General features: G+C 41.0%; 1 protein-coding gene across 1 annotated transcript in view; it reads left to right on the forward strand.

The window, feature by feature from the left end:
• The window catches only part of AP3B1 (adaptor related protein complex 3 subunit beta 1), a 287,452-nt gene that overhangs the window by 241,127 nt on the left and 25,525 nt on the right, over window positions 1–20,800 (forward strand). The window contains 1 exon segment of the mRNA XM_040419630.1: window positions 8,915–9,012. Coding sequence (XP_040275564.1) covers window positions 8,915–9,012 — 98 coding nt within the window.

Consider the following 20,800-nt stretch of genomic DNA (forward strand, 5'->3'; position numbering starts at 1 on the left):
ACAAAATATCGCTATAAGTCACCCACAGAATTAACAGCCAGATTAATTATTATATTTCTTTGTCAGGGGTGCAAAGATTTACTATAGGTCACCAACAGAACAAATAGCCAGATGAGATTCCTAACACTCTCCCTCACTTCAGCTGCCTGCTTCCTGTCCCTGCACTACTCAGAGCTGATGGGAGGTGCTACACATGATCTAGCTTTTATAGAGGCTGGGTCACATGATGCATCGGCCAATCACAGCCATACCATTACTAGGCATGGCTATGATGGCTTCTAAGTTCCCACAGCCAGTGCCGGCTCCAGGTTCATGTGGGCCCTTGGGCGATAAAGTCTCAGTGGGCCCCCTTACACAGTGATAACTCTCTGAGTACAGATAATATAGTAGATATCACCTGCAGTCCTATGTAACAGCACAGATAACACAGTCATGGCTATCTGAGTACAGAAAATGTAGCGGTGTTACCTGCAGTCCTATGTAAAACCGCAGATGACTCTAGTGTTAATAATTTGGTAGTGTTACCTGCAGTCCTATGTAAAACCACAGAGGACAGTAGTGCTAATAATGTGGTAGTGTTACCTGCAGTCCTATGTAAAACCACAGATAACACTAGTGTGCCTCCCTGTGCCTCTCCCACGGACTTCATGCTGGCGGCGCTGCCTCCTCTTCCATCTTCTTCTTGCCCCACACAGAACGTCCTGATGTAGCTGCGTTAAGATATAGGAACACTGTGTGCATGGCGATGGGAGACACACACACACCAAGGGAGAGACACACACACACCAAAGGAGACACAAACACACACACACCAAGGGAGACACACACACACACACACACACACCAAGGGAGACACACACACACACACACACACACACCAAGGGAGAGACACACACACACACACACACCAAGGGAGACACACACACACACACACACACACACCAAGGGAGACACACACACACACACCAAGGGAGACACACACACACACACACACCAAGGGAGACACACACACACACACCAAGGGAGACACACACACACACACACACCAAGGGAGACACACACACACACACACCAAGGGAGACACACACACACACCAAGGGAGACACACACACACACACCAAGGGAGACACACACACACACCAAGGGAGACACACACACACACCAAGGGAGAGAGACACATACACACAAGGAGACACACACTGGGACTGTCAAATACACACAGGGACGGACACACACACACACACACACACTCACGGATGGACACATACGTATATGTCTGTCCTTTTTATGTGTGTGTGTCCCCGTCCCTGTGTGTATTTGACCGTCCCAGTGTGTGTGTCCTTGTGTGTGGACACCTGTGCGATTGTCAACCAACTTCTATCTAATAAAAGGGAATTCCACCTTTAGTTATGCTCCAACCTTTTGTTACCTTCTAATATGACTCCGACTGATTCCCAGTACTGAGGAGACATGGACTGTTGTTTAAAAGGGAATTATCAACATGTAACAGAAGGTGGTCTACACTGTAACCAATTAGGCACTGGCTAGACTGTGGGATGGAGTCCAAGCAATGCCTTAGGCCTCATGCACACGGCCATTGTGCGTCCGTTCCGTGCATTGGGGATCGCAATTTGTGGTCCCCAATGCACGGGCAACGTCCGTGCGGCGGCTGGGACGGATCGAGACCCATTCAAGTTGATCCGTTAGTTGATGATCTATGTTTTTGCGGTGCAGAGGCACGGCCAGAAACACCACAAAGCACTCCGTAGTGCTTCCGCATCTCCGTGATTGCTGACCCATTCAAGTGCCTCGTGTATTGCGGACCCGCTGTATGCGGGTGCACAACGGCCGTGTGCATGAGGCCTTAGACACACACAGGGACAGACAGAGACACACACACACACAAATCATGGCCCTCAGAATACACCCGGATCTGTACTATAAAACCCCGTTAATTGCACCAGATTCCACGCCACCTGCCCCCTCATATATGAGCTCCATATGCTGCCCCTCACCTGCTCCCTATGAAGCTCTGTGGACGGCAGCACATCCTACCTCACTGGGCTGCTTGCACACACAGCCCCTCCTCTCACAAGCTGCTGCAGTCGGGGTTTGTCAGCACTTCCCACATTTCGTCATGTGACCATGAAGAAGCATGTGTCCAGTGACATCACAGGCCTCCTTCTAACAACTCCATTCTATCATGGCATCTACCAAAACTCCATCTACCCTGTTCTGAGTCCTGGGGCCGCCCACCCCAGCAGTGCACATGGTGAAATTCAGAGCAGGCAGAACACAGCTGCAGGAGTGAGCGGGCATATTGGGCCCCGACACTTGGCCGGGTGCTGACGGCGGCCCTGCCCACAGCTTAAAAGCTTGTTGATTGGCTGCCATGCTTTATTAAATGCCCGAACACCGAACTTGAACCCAAACTTTTCCGGCAAAGTTCGGGTCCGGGTACCCAAAATTGTAAAGTTCGGTACGGACCCGAACTTTGCAGGTCGCTTTCGCTCAACACTACTCTTGACATACTTTTGATATAATCCCCTCCTCATGTATCCATTTTAACTATCTCCAAGTCACAAAATGTGGACCCTCCAAATTTACCCTCGTGGTTTTCTACATAATGCCTTGACGGTGAGTGCCCCTCAAATTTTCTCTGATTATTATACATATTGTGGCAGTCCGTTATTTAGCTCACCTTTCCAGAGGTGAAAAGGTAGGGGGATTAGTCAGAGTATTTCACAGAAGGAGACCTCAGGAGACAGAAGTGCATTTCAACTGGCGTCCTGCCAGCTTTATTTCACAGGTTGCATTAAAATACAAAAACATAAACAGAACACCTAGCCTTGTCCAGGCTCTAACTAAACAATAGGTCCCTCTCTAGGACGTGGATGAGCTATCCTCAGTCCACCCAAAATAAGTACGCTGTCTGAACAGCAACCTGTGATACTTGCAGTTTGCAGGCTCTGGGCCTTCAGGGTCCCTCAGTGAGATGTGGCTTCTCTCACTCCCAGGAAGTTCTGAGCAAGTGTGTTGTCAGCCCAGTTTTCTAGCAACTCCCCAGGTGCAGCTCATCAGGACCCAGGCTTAGGTTTTTAACCCTTTCCTAAATAACTTTCTTCAGCATATGCTAAGAACCTGGGAGACACATATATACCCTCAATTACTTCACCCTGTGAGACACCACATTATGTTCTCCTATTCTTTTCTTTAATTGCCTTTTTGTGCGTCCAATGTAGATTTTTCTTATGGACATGTGATCGCATATATTACCCCCCCGACTATGGCAAGTTTGTGTTGTCTAATCTCGTATTTATATGATTCATCTTAGTTTTATATTCCAACTTGTTTTTTATTATTTTGGGATTTTTTTACACTGCATACATCTTTTACATGGAAAGAAGCCTTTTACAGCGCATTTATTTTCCATCTTTTTACTATCCATAGCTATACATGCCCCTGTGGATGCTATCATATTACCTACGGTATGTTTTTTTGCCTTCCGATACACAAATCTCGGTATCTGGAATATAAGTTCCAATTATTTTGTCTTCTTTCAGAGTGCCCCAATATCTGTTAATGATATTTTTAAAATATCTTGTATGACCATTATAGGGTATAATAAAAGGTGGAAAAGTTTATTTTATTTTTTCTTGTTCATACAATTTTATATATCCTTTTTTTTAATAAATTGTCTTTTTATTGAAAATATTTCCAAGAATAAACATGTACATACAAAAAACAATTTCTCTGGTGCACACTATTCATGTTACAGAGATATAACTAAGGGCATTGAGCAGAAGATGGCATATGTCACATCTTTATGTAAATAAATCGTTACAATGCATATATTCGAGAAAATACAGATACAATAATCATGGAAAAATAGTACTGTAGTAGGAGTCTACAGATTACTATAATAACAGTGTGTCTATTTTCGTGTAAACTGTAGAAAATCATTCAAGAATTACTGAAAGAGAAATTTGGACACACAAAGGAGAGTGACACGACATGACACAGTAGGGTTAGGATGGGTGGGGTAAGGCGGAGACTCAGTCATTCTGAAGCATCAAACACCAGGTCCCATTGCTTCCAGACTCGGTCAAATTTATCTACCGAGGCAAGCGATGTAGCCGACATATGCTCAAGGCGTCTGACTTCTAATATACTATTGATGAGTTCAGCCCGTGACGGGCAATCTGTCCGTTTCCAAAATCTAGCCAGTAAACGTCTAGCCGCAGTCAAAACATATAACATTAACTTCAATAAGTGTTTCTTCAGAGGTATTTGTGGGATATTTAGCAAATATGTGTAAGGGTCTAGGGGGAACCTTACTTCAAACAGGTTGTATAGAACTTCTTGTACCATGGCCCAGAAAGGGGCTATAATCCGGCATTCCCATAAAATATGGATATGTGAACCTTCCTCTGTGTTACATCTCCAACAGCGATCCGAAATATTAGGATTAAACTTATGTAGTAATCGTGGAGTGTGGTATCATAACATCATTATTTTGTAAGTGATCTCTCTGTGAGTTTATATCTCCTTTATCTTCCAACAGGGTTTTTCTGTTCAATTGTCCTATTTTTATTTTTTGTGCTATCAATTTTTCTTGGACTTAATTTTTTGCTGCATATATTCCGCTTCTTTTTTATATTCTTCTATTTGGGTACAATTCCTTCTAATGCGTAAAAACATGGATTCTTGGTATGCTTTCGAGCCATCGTGGAAGATGACAACTTTCTTGAGAAATAAAGCTATTAGCGTCAGTTGGTTTTTTAAATGTTTTGGTACATATTTTTTCCCCCTCAACATAAATAGTTAAATCTAAAAAAAAAAAAATGATTTCTTTAGTGCTAAAACTAGGTGTAAATTCTAGATAAAAATCATTTTTATTTATACTTAAAAAAAACTCTAATAAAACTTCTTCGCCCCTTCCCATATAAAAATCACGTCATCAATAAAACACCGCCGGAGGACGAGGCCAGCACGGAGCTCGCCATTCGGATGTATAAAATGTTCTTCCCACCATCCCACATATAGATTGGCGAACCCCGTTGCAAACCTCGTCCCCATCGCGGCCCCCCATGTCTGGAGGTAAAATTCTTCCTTAAAAATGAAATAATTCCACTGCAAAATAAACCTAATGCATTCCCCTAAATGTTCAATTAGCATTTTTGGCATTTCACCTTTTTTATGTAAGAAAAATTGCGCTGCATCACATTCTTTTGTTTTTCAATAACCATATTTAGTGATTTAACAATCTAATATACCTATTATATACCCTGCCTAACACCTTATATCACTCAGAATTTGCAGCACATGCTTAGTGTTTTTTAATTAAGTGGGGAGCGATTGAGCACACGGTTACAAATGTTGATCCACATATTTTGATAGGGAGTTAGTTAAGCTATTTATTCCAGACACTATAGGCCTTCTTGGCACCGGGGTTCGCCAATCTATATGTGGGATGGTGGAAAGAACCTTTTATGAATCCAAATGGTGAGCTCCGTGCGGGCCTTATTCTCTGGCGCCGTTTTATTGATGACGTGATTTTTATTTGGGAATCTGGTGAAGAAGCTTTATTAGTTTTTTTTTTAAAGTATAAATAAAAAAGATTATCTAAAATTTACACCTAGTTTTAGCACTAAAGAAATACTTTTTTTTTTAGATTTAACTATTTATTTGAGGGGGATAAAATATGTACCAAAACATTTAAAAAACCAACTGACGCTAATAGCTTTATTTCTTAAGAAAGTTGTCATCTTCCACGATGGCTCGAAAGCATACCAAGAATCCATGTTTTTACGCATTAGAAGGAATTGTACCCAAATAGAAGAATATAAAAAAGAAGCGGAATATATGCAGCAAAAAATTAAGTCCAAGGGATATGATAAAGAAAAATTAATAGCGCAAAAAGTAAAAATAGGACAATTGAACAGAAAAACCCTGTTGAAAGATAAAAAAGATATAAAAATGTATAAACAAGAAAAAATAAAATAAACTTTTCCACCTATTATTATATCCTATAATGGTCATACAAGATAAACTTATATTCCAGATACTCTGAGATTTGTGTATCGGAAGGCAAAAAACATAGGTAGGCTTCTTTCCATGTAAAAGATGTATGGGGTGTAAAAAATCCCCAAATAATAAAAAACAAGTTGAAATAGAAAACGAAGATGGATCATATAAATACGAGATTAGACAACACATAACAGTACTTTTACACTTGCGTCGTTTGATTCCGGCAGGCAGTTCCGTTGCCTGAACTGCCTGCCTGATCAGGCAAACTGTATGCAAACGCATGTCATGTCAGTCTGAAAAATGCCTGATTAGTCAGAAAAATGCATTGCAATACCGAATCAGTTTTTCCGGTGTCATCCGGCAAAACGGATCCAGTATTTATTATTTTCACATTTTTGAAGGTCTGCACATGTGCAGACCGGATCCGTCAATGCGGTAATTTTAATGCATTTCAATGGGAAAAAATGCCGGATCCGGCATTCCGCCAAGCGTTCTGGAATTTTGGACGGAGATAAAACCGCAGCATGATCAGTTCTTTTCCAGTATAGAGCCCCTAAGACGAAACTCAATGCCGGAAAAGAATAACGCTAGTGTGAAAGTACCCTTACTTTCCATAGTCAGGGGGTAATATATGCGATCACATGTCCATGTGAAAAAATCTATATTGGCCGCACAAAAAGGCAATTAAAGAAAAGAATAGGAGAACATGTGTATAACATTCAGAGAAAATTTGAGGGGCACTCACTATCAAGGCATTATGTAGAAAAACACTAGAGTAAATTTGGAGCGTCCACATTTTGTGGCTTGAAGATATCTGAAATGGATAAACGAGGAGGGGATTATGTCAAGAGCAGAAACAGAATGGATCTTTAATATGAACACATTAGCACCTATGGGTTTGAATGCTGAAATAGAGCTTTTTGCGTTTGATTAGATCGAGAGCATGAAAATTGCAGTAAGGTGTAGAAATGGAGCTATATGCTGTCATAAATAGTAGATAATAAGATCGTTGGTGGTTTTACTGGTGTCGATTACTAGAGACTGAGAGGGAAGGGTTAAAATAGGAAGTCCGATGCAGTATATAAGTAAGGTATCTATGGGAGCTAAATTTATTCCCTGACAAAGAACAGCGTATTGTTCGAAACGCATTGGAAATTTGGCACTTATGACTATCCGTTGCTCGAATAGTGACGTCACTAGTTGCTCCACGTGAGCGCAAGCTTTTGAACTATACGGAGCGGCGCCACCGGCCGGGGTGCGCTCAATGCTATAGATACCTGACCGATATTCCCTAAATTAAAACCCACAGAGAAGGATAAAGAGAATATTAGCCACAGATACAGTATCAACAGCAAGGTAATCTCGGATTTGGATTGACATGTGTTAGAGGCTGCCTGTAGTGGGGGAATCAGTGTGTTTATCGGAGAGGAGGTGCGCGGTATCCCATATACTATTTTTGATGTTAGGAAACCAGCATGCCTGATTCTCTTATCCCATCAGCAGTGACAATCTGTAGTTCCATATACACATTTAATTGCCAGCAAATTAGCCAATGTTTATCTGCTGCATATAGGCAGCTTTAGGGGCAGGAGAAAAAAAAACTGCTGAATACTAATATGAATGGTCAGGGTGAGAGGCGCTTTATACAAGTTTTTACAGTTATGTTCTTGTTGGAGTTGCATGCAAGATACTGTGATCTTTGGATCTCCATAACCTGTAATAAACTTCTAGTAGCTGAGGAATTTAATAGCATAGTTAGCATTGTATTTTTCACCCTATAAGGCCTCATGCACACGACCGTGCCATTTTTTGTTGTCCGCAAACCGTGGATCTGCAAAAACGGAACTGGCGGCCCATTGTAGAAATGCCTATTCTTGTCTGCAAAACGGACAAGAATAGGACATGCTATATTTTTTTTGTGGGGCCATGGAACGGTGCAACGGATGCTGACAGCACACAGAGTGCTGTGCGCATCTTTTGCGGCCCCATTGAAGTAAATGGGTCCGCACCCGAGCCGCAAAAAATGCGGTTTGAATGCGGACCAGAAAAATGGTCAGGTGCATGAGGCCTAAGACGCAGTTTAAAGTAGGAAAATAATAAAAAAAAATCATCAGGCCTCAGCTCAGAGCCCCAATCAAACCTCCAATATTAATCAGACCTCAGATTAGACCCCTAATGTTAATAAGACCCCCAATTAGACCTCAGATCAGCTCCCCTATATTTATAAGACCCCCGAACATCAGAACAGACCCCCATTGTTACTAAGACTCCTATTCAGACTTCATATCAGATCCCCAATCAAACCTCAGATCAGATCCCCAATGTTTATAAACCCGCAATCAGACCTCAAATCAGACCCCTATGTTTATAAGACCCCACCCCCATGTTAATCAGACCTCAGATCAGAGGGGGGAAAAAAACTTAACTTTGGATGATGGCAATCTTCTGCATTCCTTCTGCTATACCCCAGATCTGACCCGGTGAATCCCCCATGCATCCACGCTTACAGAGATACACATGAATAGACTTCTCTTGTATGGCGGTGAGCTGATGTCTTTTTTGGCTTTGCTATCTTGTATGAATTTTCTGGCCTGTTCTAGTATCACTCGAGTTTTATCAGAGATCTTACTCTCAAAAGGTACTGATTCTAGTAGTGTAAATCGATCAGCCAAACCAGAGCCACCCATCTGTAGACAGTAGTCATTCAGAGATGTTGCATCTCATTCCTTACAGACAAAGCCTACTTAAAATAAAAATAAATCAACATGTGGAGTGATGGTGGTCAGATACCCGCTTATGCCAAGACCACTTGTCACACTCAAGTAGGTAAAACAAGTAACTCGCTGAAGATCATTCAATATTTCTTTTTATTTTTTTCTTGTAGCACCAAAGATGACCGATTTTCTGTTTCAATACAACCACCACCCGGAGAACTTCTCTTACCAGTAACCATGTCAGAAACAGACCTTAAGAAAGAGCAGGGTAAGTATGCTAATGTGACTTACAGTAGGTTTTCCTAGTGGATTATTGATGTAGTTCAGCATGTCAACATCAGATGTAGTGTAAAACCTAATATATGGGTTGGCTGTGGTGACCATGTTATGTGGCGTCTCATAAAAACTGATGTTTTCTGTTTGTAACTAACCCGTCTAAGGTTACTACATTCATGTGGGTTCTTTGAAAGGCTGGATTTTATCCCTCTAAGGAAAATCTCAGTGCAGTGTTAAAGGGAATGGCCATTTTCTGGCTACTGTTTACCAGTGTGCATGTAAGATGACTATATGGCACATAATAATATAGTCTTTTTTTATATTTTATGCTGTTTTCTATATTTCATAAGCAATGCCCCCTTTTTAGGCAAATCTTTAGTGTTGTCCACATCAAGGTCCTTTCCAAAGGTGGCTGCTGATGGCCACATGACCTTCCATCAGCAGCGACGTGGACAACACAAAATGCTTGCCAACAAGGGGCATACCTTTATAAAATACAGTCAGGTCCTTATATATTGGGACATTGACACAATTCTAACATTTTTGGCTCTATACACCACCACAATGGATTTGAAATGAAACTAAAAAGATGTGCTTTAACTGCAGACTGTCAGCTTTAATTTGAGGGTATTTACATCCAAATCAGGTGAACGGTGTAGGAATTACAACCATTTGCATATGTGCCTCCCACTTATTAAGGGACCAAAAGTAATGGGACAACTGGCTTCTCAGCTGTTCCATGGCCAGATGTGTGTTTTATTCCCTCATTATCCCAATTACAATGAGCAGATAAAAGGTCCAGAGTTCATTTCAAGTGTGCTATTTGCATTTGGAATCTGTTGCTGTCAACTCTCAAGATGAGATCCAAAGAGCTGTCACTATCAGTGAAGCAAGCCATCATTAGGCTGAAAAAACAAAACAAACCCATCAGAAAGATAGCAAAAACATTAGGCGTGGCCAAAACAACTGTTTGGAACATTTTTAAAAAGAAGGAACGCACCGGTGAGCTCAGCAACACCAAAAGACCCGGAAGACCACGGAAAACAACTGTGCTGGATGACCGAAGAATTCTTTCCCTGGTGAAGAAAACACCCTTCACAACAGTTGGAACAAATATTGATAAAGGGACGTTAAAAGAGAGCAAAAATAATAAACAGTTTATTAATGCTTATGGGGATAGGGGTGAAAACCTACAATAATCATAGGACATAGAATCAGAAACCGTCTATCCAGATGGTACAACCTATTAATGTATTGGCAGGGATCCTCCCAACTCTGGTGTGTTAGAGGCCCACTGAGGTGTAACAAACAGATAGACGGACTAATATGTTAATGTTTATAGAACCACCGCAGTACTTTGTTTCTCGGAGTATCATATCTGATTCTTAGTGCGGTGGTTCTATACACATTTTAACATATTAGTCCGTCTATCTGTTTGTTACACCTCAGTGGGCCTCCAACACACCAGAGTTGGGAGGATCCCTGCCAATACATTAATAGGTTGTACTATCTGGATAGACAATATTTGTTCTGTTCGTTAATTAGGGACGTGTACCTCTTACACTTTGATATAGTATTTTCTTCACAACAGTTGGCCAGATCAAGAACACTCTCCAGGAGGTAGGTGTATGTGTGTCAAAGTCAACAATCAAGAGACGACTTTACCAGAGTGAATACAGAGGGTTCACCACAAGATGTAAACCATTGGTGAGCCTCAAAAACAGGAAGGCCAGATTAGAGTTTGCCAAACGACATCTAAAAAAGCCTTCACAGTTCTGCAACAACATCCTATGGACAGATGAGACCAAGATCAACTTGTACCAGAGTGATGGGAAAGAACTGCTCATGATCATAAGCATACCACCTCATCAGTAAAGCATGGTGGTGGCAGTGTCATGGCGTGGGCATGTATGGCTGCAAATGGAACTGGTTCTCTTGTATTTATTGATGATGTGACTGCTGACAAAAGCAGCAGGATGAATTCTGAAGTGTTTCGGGCAATATTATCTGCTTATATTCAGCCAAATGCTTCAGAACTCATTGGACGGCGCTTCACAGTGCAGATGGACAATGACCCAAAGCATACTGCAAAAGCAATCAAAGAGTTTTTTAAGGGAAAGAAGTGGAATGTTATGCAATGGCCAAGTCAATCACCGGACCTGAATCCGATTGAGCATGCATTTCACTTGCTGAAGACAAAACTGAAGGGAAAATGCCCCAAGAACAAGCAGGAACTGAAGACAGTTGCAGTAGACGCCTGGCAGAGCATCACCAGGGATAAAACCCAGCGTCTGGTGATGTCTATGTGTTCCAGACTTCAGGTTGTAATTGACTGCAAAGGATTTGCAACCAAGTATTAAAAAGTGAAAGTTTGATTTATGATTATTATTCTGTCCCATTACTTTTGGTCCCTTAACACGTGGGAGGCACATATGCAAACTGTTGTAATTCCTACACCGTTCACCTGAATTGGATGTAAATACCCTCAAATTAAAGCTGACAGTCTGCAGTTAAAGCACATCTTGTTTGTTTCATTTTAAATCCATGGAGGTGGTGTATAGAGCCAAAAATGTTAGAATTGTGTTGATGTCCCAATATTTATGGACCTGACTGTATATAGAATATAGTGCAGAATATCAACAAAGGCTATTTTAGTGAGTACCATATTAGTCATCTTACAAACACACTGGTGAACAGTAACGAAAAAGTGGCCAGCCCTATTAAGTATGAATATTAAAGGGATTCTTAGGGATTAGAAAATCTCTGTCTTTTAGTCTGTGAATGGCATTGCAGTTCATTCCCTTTCACTTGAATGAAGATAGGATGTAATAACAGGCATTCCCCACGGACAAACATGTTGTTTCTGGGGGGACAAAACTCTGACCCTATTTTCCTCAGCCTAGACAGTCATGTTAAGCAAGGATTCGCGTAGAGAACACATAGCTCTGTATAAAACGTTGCCCATCGTGATGTCTATTCCAAATGGTAACTCCATTACATGCCCCCATTTAGGGTCAAAAATGCCCAGTGCTAATTCATCCACTAAGCCATTCATCCTTGGTGGAAGCCCCCTTGTCTGCAAAGATTGTAGAGTCTGTGAACAGGGACATCCCTTATGAAATCTGTCCCACATATGGGGAGGACCCAAGGTGGACCCCTATAACTGTGTGCCCCCTTTTTAGCAGCACTGGCTGTCTCTTTTATACTTTACGCTCTTAATGTTAGAGCCTGGTGCAGACACTAATAATTAGCTGTCTTCTCATATATAGGAAGATGGACATTCATCCAGGGATTTGTTCCGTCCATCAATATAGCAGGATTACAGGTTGGACTTGATGGACTTTTGTCTTTTTCCAACCTTAACAACTGTGTAACTACCGTATGTATATCAAGAGTTTCTAGTCATTAAAGACAGCCTGAGACTTGCCTAACAGGCATTTCTTGCAAGGTTGGTGGTTTCAGAGAAAATATTTCACTTGTGTCAGGATGGATGGATGAATAAAGGCAAATTTCAGTACCAATTAAACAAAATTTTAAATTAGAAAAAAAAATTGTGCTTAATGTGTGATTGATGGTATACTGAGGTAACAGTCATGTGTTTATTGTGAGAGTGTTGTTACCTCTTATCCTACACTACATGAAGGAGACCCAATGACTTGGTATTTCTTGTCTGGTGGACATGATCAATGAATGTTAAAGGGTTTGTGAAGCAGCTTAATAATGGAGATCCATCCTCAGGATATGTCATCAATATTAGATCGGCAGGGGGCAGACTCCCAGCACACCCACCCATCATCTGTTTGAAGGGGTCGCGGGTCAGTGTTAAGCAACTGCACAACCCCTTTAATGTTGTCTGAGTAGCATCTATGCTTTGCTGTTGGAGCAATATTACATATGATTAGGATTTTTCTGTATGTGGACGTTAGAACTGTTGTCTTGTGTTACTGATGTCCATTGTCGTCTCTCTTGGTATTTTTTTTACTTTCTGCTGGCTAAAGCCTTCATTGCTGGTTAATTGCTGCTCTGCAAAGAAAGGTGAGTGATGCCTTTTCTATTTCCTGAGAGAATACCGTAGCGACTGAATGCTGCCATGGAGAGTGGTCTCTTCACTTCAGCTGGAGATGCACTGATCATATTAAAATGCATTTGAAAAGTCTTCAGACCCTTTCACTTTTTTCTAGTTTTTTCCTATGATTCTCTACCTAATACCCCATAATGAGAAAGTGAAAATAGAATTTTAGAAACGTTTGCAAGTATTTAGACCCTTTGCTGTGACACTTTAAATTTAGATAACATTTCTCTTGATAATCTTTGAGATGTTTCTACACCTGGATTGGAGTCCACCTGTGGTAAATCCAGTTGATTCGACACACCCCTGTCTATATAAGGTCCCACAGCTGACAATGCAAAAATCAAGCCATGAGGTGAAAATAACGGCCTGTAGAGCTTAGAGACAGGATTGTGTGGAGAAGGCTACAAATAATTCTCCTTCACTGAAAGTTTCCAAGAGCACAGTTGTGTCCATAATTCGTAAATTGAAGAAGTTTGAAACAGCAAGAGCCCTTCCAAGAGCTGTCAGTCCCACCAAACAAAATATTCAGGGCAGAAGGGCTTTGTTAAGAGAGATGACAAAGAACGAATGTTTACTGTAGCTGAGCTTCAAAGATCGGGTGTGCAGATGGCAGAAACCTCCAGAAGGTCAACCAACACTGCACTACTCAAACAATCTGGTCTTTATGGCAGAGTGGCTAGAAAGAAGCCTCTCCTCAAAACAAGCCACATGAAAGCCCATCTGAAGTTTGTAAAAAAAGAGCACCTAAAGGACTCTAAGACTGTGAGAAACAAGATTCTCTGGTCTGATGAAACCAAGATTGAACTTTTTGGTCTCAATTCTAAGCTTTTTATCTGGAGAAACTAGACACTGCTTATCAACTGCCCACTACCATCCCTACAGTGAACAGGGGCGTAGCTATAGGGGGTGCAGAGTTAGCAGTCGCTACCAGGCCCTGGAGCCTGAGGGGGCCCGAAGACCCTTGTGCTACATAAGACACTGGCATTATAGAGAGTGCATACTGGTCAATTTACACCTCTGGCTGGAGTGAAGGGGTTAGGTTAAGAATTTGGCATGAGGGGGTGCCCTTTCAATGTTTGCCTCAGGCAGCAGGAAGGCTATGTGCTCCACTGCCCCTTGCCAACAAGCACTGAGGGATCTGGGCCCAAGCTGAACTCTTGCACCAGGGCCCATGAGCTTTTAGCTACGCCCCTGACAGTGAAGCATAGTGGTGGTGACACTATCATGCTATTGGGGATGATTTTCAGCAGCCTGGATAGGGAGCTTGGTCAGGGTTGAGGGAAAGCCATATGGCGCAAACTACAGAGATATTCTTAATGAAAACCTGATCCAGAGTGCACTGGACCTCAGTCTGGGATGAAGGTTCAACTTCCAACAAGACAATGACTCTAAGCACACAGCCAACACAAGCTTGAGGGTATCTGAATGGCAGATCATTGACAAATTAAGGTGTGCAAATCTTATGGCATCATACCCAAGAAGACTAGAGACTGTAAGCTGCCAGAGGTGCTTCAATTAAGTCCTTAGTAAAGGATCTGAATACTTATGTCAATGCAAGGTTTACATTTTTCATGTTCATAAATTTAGTAAATATGTTTAACATTCTGTTTTTGATTTTCTCATTAAGGAGAATTGAGTGCAAAATGATGGGGATTTTTAATTTTAATTTTTTATTTTAGCACGTGCGCAAAATTAAAAAAGTACCCTTTTTTTCCGTCATAACCTCTGGTGATTTTTCCCTGTGGTGCTTGGGTTAGAGCACATTTACCAATTAAAATGTGCCAGAATTCAGGCTTAATTCGCACCAAAAAATTGAAAAAAATTAATTAGTCTTAATTCGCTCCGAAAAAAAAAATATTCAGTTTGTTCGGCAAGGAACATGTACCCTGCTAAAAAAGTGATCATGACTTAAAGAGGTTTTCCGAGATTTTGATACAGATCGGTGGGGGTCCGACACCCGGGACACCCACCAATCAGCTGTTTGAGAAGGCAGGCAGCACCCTGTACATCGCCACTGGGAAGTTTCCCTGTAGATCTATGGCTAGTCCACCCCTGTTTGAAGCGCTCCCCATGAAGCCTTTATACTCGAACCTAACCTTCATGAGATCCCAAACAGAACCTGGATTCGTCACTAAATGCTATGTGGTTCCAGTCCATAGCAGTACAGGTTTCTTGTTCATGATACCACTGCAAACTTAGACGGTGGTTGGCTGTCAATGCTCTGGCATCAACATTGTGTTGATCTGTGCCACGTGACAGCTGCAACTAATTACTGGACGCAGTTGTGACCTGTCATCCATGCGCCATGTGACCCAGTCACTGGCTGCAGTGGTCACATGGCACCTGTCAACCGGATGTTGATACCATGTGACAGAACATCGCAGAACTGAAGAGACGGCCAGGAAGCAAAACAGCTGACACCTAGCAGCGGGGACCAGTATGCATGAAACTCACCGAGGGTCAGCCACTCTGTGAGGTCTTTTTAAATCTTGGATAACCCCTTTAATTCTGACAATAAGGGAACATGGGCAGTAGGAAAATAAAGATGTGATCTGGAATTATGCGCAGTACTACTCATTTATTACTGCAGATAGTAGTCCAGAATCATGGTGACAGATTCCCTTTAACATGAGCTAAAAAAATGCGCCAGAAAAGTCAACTAATAGATAGTATACTGTTAGCCTAGACAGTTTAAAGGTGTGCCAAATGTAATATCCAGCATCAGTCACATTGATAAATGTGATGCATTCTTGGACTGTTTCCACTACCTATGTCTTAAGATGGCCATACACATTAAATAGAAGTAGGCTGATGGTTGAACAGCACCTTAACAAACAATTGTCTGCAAAGTACAGCCATGAACATTTTTGTCCACATTGAATGTTACAATTGTTTAAACTAGCCATACATATTCAGTAAAATCGGGCGATCAATGAAAGAACTTTCTGGGAACATTCTTTTAAAGAAAGATCTTTCTTCCATTCATGTTCTTTCATGGAATTGAAATGACAACTTAAATAAAAGAAATCCAATTATAAGCTATTGAGCTATGCACGGCTTCTCTTAAAGAGGACCTTTCATCAGTCCAAACATTGTGAACTAAGTATCATGACATATACAGCGGCGCCCAGGGATCTCACTGCACTTACTATTATCCCTGGGCACCGCTCCGTTCTCCCGTTATGTCCTCCGGTATGTTCGGGGACTTGGTTATAGTAGGAGAAGTCTGCCCTTGTTCTGCTGGGCGTCTCCTTCTCCTAGGCTGTAGCCCTGGCCAATCGCATCGCAGAGCTCACAGCCTGGGAGAAAAAACCTCCCAGGCTGTGAGCTCTGCGCTGCGATTGGCCAGCGCTACAGCCTAGGAAAAGGAGACGCCCAGCAGAACAAGAGCAGACTCCGCCTACTATAACCAAGTCCCCTAAGTCTCTGCCTATTATAACCAAATCCCCGAACATACCGGAGGACATAACGGGAGAACGGAGCGGCGCCCAGGGATAATAGTAAGTGCAGTGAGATCCCTGGGCGCTGCTGTATATGTCATGATACTTAGTTCACAATGTTTGGACCGATGAAAGGTCCTCTTTAAGGGGAGCCTATGTACAGTAGTTCACTTTCCTCGCTTCTTACTGGAGTTTTTTTTATGAGAGAATGGGAAAAACTTTGGACAAAGTAAATATCATATATAATTGTCAGGTTCTCAGAGGTCACGTTGCATATTACACATTTTAGTCAGAATTTGTCTGTATAATAAACCTAAAGGGGTATTCCCATCACAAACAATGGGGGCATATTGCTAGGATATGCCCCCATTGTCTGATAGCACCATTGTCTGATAGCACCTACGTCGAGAATGGAGTTGGGAGAGAGTGGTGGTTGGAGGACCCCGGGTATACCAGGGTCCGGACACCGCCAAACGCTCTACCAATACAAGTGAATGGGAGAGCACAGCGTTTGCACGGCCTCCGCTACCATTCATTTCTATGGGGCCGACGGAAATAGCTATTGCAACAGTTGGTTGGTGCAATGGTTACACACCCACCGCCCGTAAAATTATCATTTATTTGAATTTGGAGTTTATTGGTTAAAACCAGAACTTCCACTCAAGTTATTGGTATTGTGTTATTGCTATTTTTTCACAAGACCGTTTGCCAGGAGGTTCAATATAATTTTTTATGTTTTGATTTTCTTAAATTACGGCAGGACCTAAAAACAACAGTGCCCCTCTCCTCATTCATATTATTCATTTGGTAGTTATTGGAAAAAAAAAAAAAAAGAAAACTCACTGTGTAGGTTAAATTTAAGCCAAAAAGATGGAGTCCTTCGATGACTTACTGGCTGCTCTTCCTCAACGTATATTTGCTTCTTCAAGTGCACACAATCCATGTCCTGAGATACTCCTGTACAATGCTAATCGAAATATCGTTATGCATTGTTCCCTTTCTTTTTGCCTAAGGATCCATACTGTTTCCTTTGTTTTTCACTGATGGAAATTGTTGTATGGAAGGGCAGTTATCCAGGGACCATACATATTTCTGTCTTGTAATAATGTTTTCATAAAAAAATATAAAAATCTAAGATTGCCAAGAGTCCATGTTCTGCCACAGTGTTATCATCCTACCCTAGCGATGTCGTGTCTGGCCTCCAGTTCTTACACGCAGAGTTTTTGTAGTAAGCGGTTCTGTTCTTTTTGGAAAGACATCAGATGAAAGTTTGTGGTAAGGTGTTTACTTTGTCTTATTAAGATTTATGAATCTATCTTGTAAATCCCTTGCAAGCAAGATGCAAATTCTTTAACTAGTCGGACATTTACTATTTTCTGGCCCCTTAACTACCTCAAGCAATCATATTTGATGCCCCTTAATTAAACTGGCTTTATTCCCCCCTCTTCCCAGGTTCTTTTCCACCTCAGCAATCGAGACAATACATTTGCTTACCACGCTGCTCTCCTAAGTGTTCTTTTGCATGTAAATTTATCTTAATTCAGTTTACACTGTCATGCTGAGTGGTACAAATTGCCTATAACAATAAAACAGCACGAGTTAAAATGGGAGGGGGCTGGGCAGGCAGATTGAATGTGTGCCTTGTCTGATAGGATGTTAGTTTTCTTTATGCCAATACATTAGCTGGCAATAATGAATCGTCTCTTCTGAAAAGCATGGTATAGTTGATTTTTTTTTTTTTCTTTTTGTTTAATTTTACTTCAATGGAGCAGTACCCTGTCTTTAATAGAAGAAGTTAGACAAAGCATTAATGGCGGGAGTGTTAAGGTTAAATATGAAACGATGCATCCACTTGTATGAATGCTGTCCATATTTCCATTTGCGGGCGCTTGACAAAAAAAAAATCCTAGCTTTGTACCAAATTTCCTTTAATTACCGTCTGCGGGAAACGGGCTTTTAACATAAACATAGTTGCATTCATTTACTGACTGAGATTTTTGCTCTTCAATATAGCTTAATGGAGAAGGTTTAAATCCTGAATGAGTGTACACTTCTGGCGGCAGTGTTAGGGCACCCTGTGCTCTCTGCTTAAAAGCAACTCTATACCGCCTGAGTTTTCTTTCTCCGTCCTTCCTGTCTTAATATTGTGGTTAAACAGCCCTAAACACAATGTAATATTCTGTCGTTTTAGGGGCCATACACTCGCTACATCTTCCTCAATGTCTTTTTCAGGCAGTTGTTGGGTGAAATGTGTTTGAAGGCTCTAAAGGTGTTTTTTTTTTTCCTTTAAAAAAAAAAAAAGGGGGGGGGATGTACCATATTAGCTTTTATTTTGTGCTGCTTTTAGAGCTACAACATATGATACACAAGTGAAAATTTCAAATTTCCTAAATGTTTTCTTGATTTGCAGTCATCTTGTAATCATTTCCACAACCACCATGATGGTTGGGTTCTGTTTTTGCTTTCCCTGTTAACGTTAACCTGTTAGAAATGACCAGAAATTATTATTACCGAAGATTTTATAATAATTAAAAAATCTAGATATTTATGGAACATATTGGTGAATAAAGTCGGAAGCTTCTATGTGGCTTTAGTTCTTAAAGGCTATGTACACCTTTGGAGGCAATATTCTTTTAATGATCGCATGTTACTCATTTTTGGCTAAAAGTTTTATTAAAATATTGAGCTGTTCTCTCACAAAGGGTTAACTGTTTTTCTGGCTGTGTGACTGGTACTTTCACTTTGTGCTGTCATCTAATAAACCTCATCTCTAAAATACTAAGAGGTCATAAACACTTATTTAAGCCACATTCTTATCAGTAAGATAACTGTGTTATAATAAGTGTTTATAATGTCAGAGAGCAGAGATAAGGAGTCCATCTGCTCCTGGTCTGATGAAAAAGACAGAAAATTCAAAGGGTGCTACTAGAGCTTTTCAGCTCTGTACAGAAAAAAGGACTCCATATTTTTAATAAAGACCAATTTAAAAAAGAATTTTTAGCTCCGAATGAGTACAATGCAATAATAAAAAAAATTGCCCCTAAAGGTTTACATAGCCTTTAAGTCAATAGTTTATAAGTTACTAGTTAATTGGTGATGATACTAACCATCCTAATATTGTAGCAAATCATGGAAACTGTGGGAGAGGAGAACAAGATACAAGTAGTCTCAGTATGGATGAGCAGCTGACTCTACAAATGCACATAATTATTATTACTAAATTACTGTACTTGAGGAGAAAAAAAGGGAGTCCTTGAGAAAAAATGTACAGTGTATTAAAGATAACCTGTCATGGTCTCTAAGAACGGCAGACACCTTACATGGCTGAAATGGTCACTGCAGCTTCTCGTGCTGTTTTTTTCATTTTTATTTTTTTTCCCCCTATTCCTTACTATTCCCAGTGTCATCAGTCAGTTCAATCAGCATGGACAGTGTCTGAGCTCTGGTTCTCAGTAGCATAGTAATAACATAATAGCACCAATTGCTGGGTCGGGAGGGCTGGAACAATAAAAATAATGTGGCAGCTAAACCAGGTAAAAGTGGCTGCTGCTGTTGGTGGGCGTGACCTTTTAAGGAGGTATTCTTCCTTCGATGCATTGCGAATAGGGTAACCTACAGAGACTTAAAGAGGACCTGTCACCACATGATGTATTGTAATCTAAAAGCAGCATGTTATAGAGCAGGAGGAGCTGAGCAGATTGAGATATATAGAGATGTATATATATATATATATATATATATATATAGTACAGACCAAAAGTTTGGACACCCCTTCTCATTCAAAGAGTTTTCTTTATTTTCACTATGAAAATTGTAGATTCACACTGAAGGCATCAAAACTATTAATTAACACATGTGGAATTATATACATAACGAACAAGTGTGAAACAACTGAAGGCATCAAAACTATTAATTAACACATGTGGAATTATATACATAACGAACAAGTGTGAAACAACTGATATGTCATATTCTAGGTTCTTCAAAGTAGCCACCTTTTGCTTTGATTACTGCTTTGCACACTCTTGGCATTCTCTTGATGAGCTTCAAGAGGTAGTCCCCTGAAATGTTTTTCACTTCACAGGTGTGCCCTGTCAGGTTTAATAAGTGTGATTTCTTGCCTTATAAATGGGGTTGGGACCATCAGTTGCGTTGAGGAGAAGTCAGGTGGATACACAGCTGATAGTCCTACTGAATAGACTGTTAGAATTTGTATTATGGCAAGAAAAAAGCAGCTAAGTAAAGAAAAACGAGTGGCCATCATTACT

The sequence above is a fragment of the Bufo bufo genome, chromosome 2 (genome assembly GCF_905171765.1).
Source record: "Bufo bufo chromosome 2, aBufBuf1.1, whole genome shotgun sequence".
Taxonomy (NCBI): domain Eukaryota; kingdom Metazoa; phylum Chordata; class Amphibia; order Anura; family Bufonidae; genus Bufo; species Bufo bufo.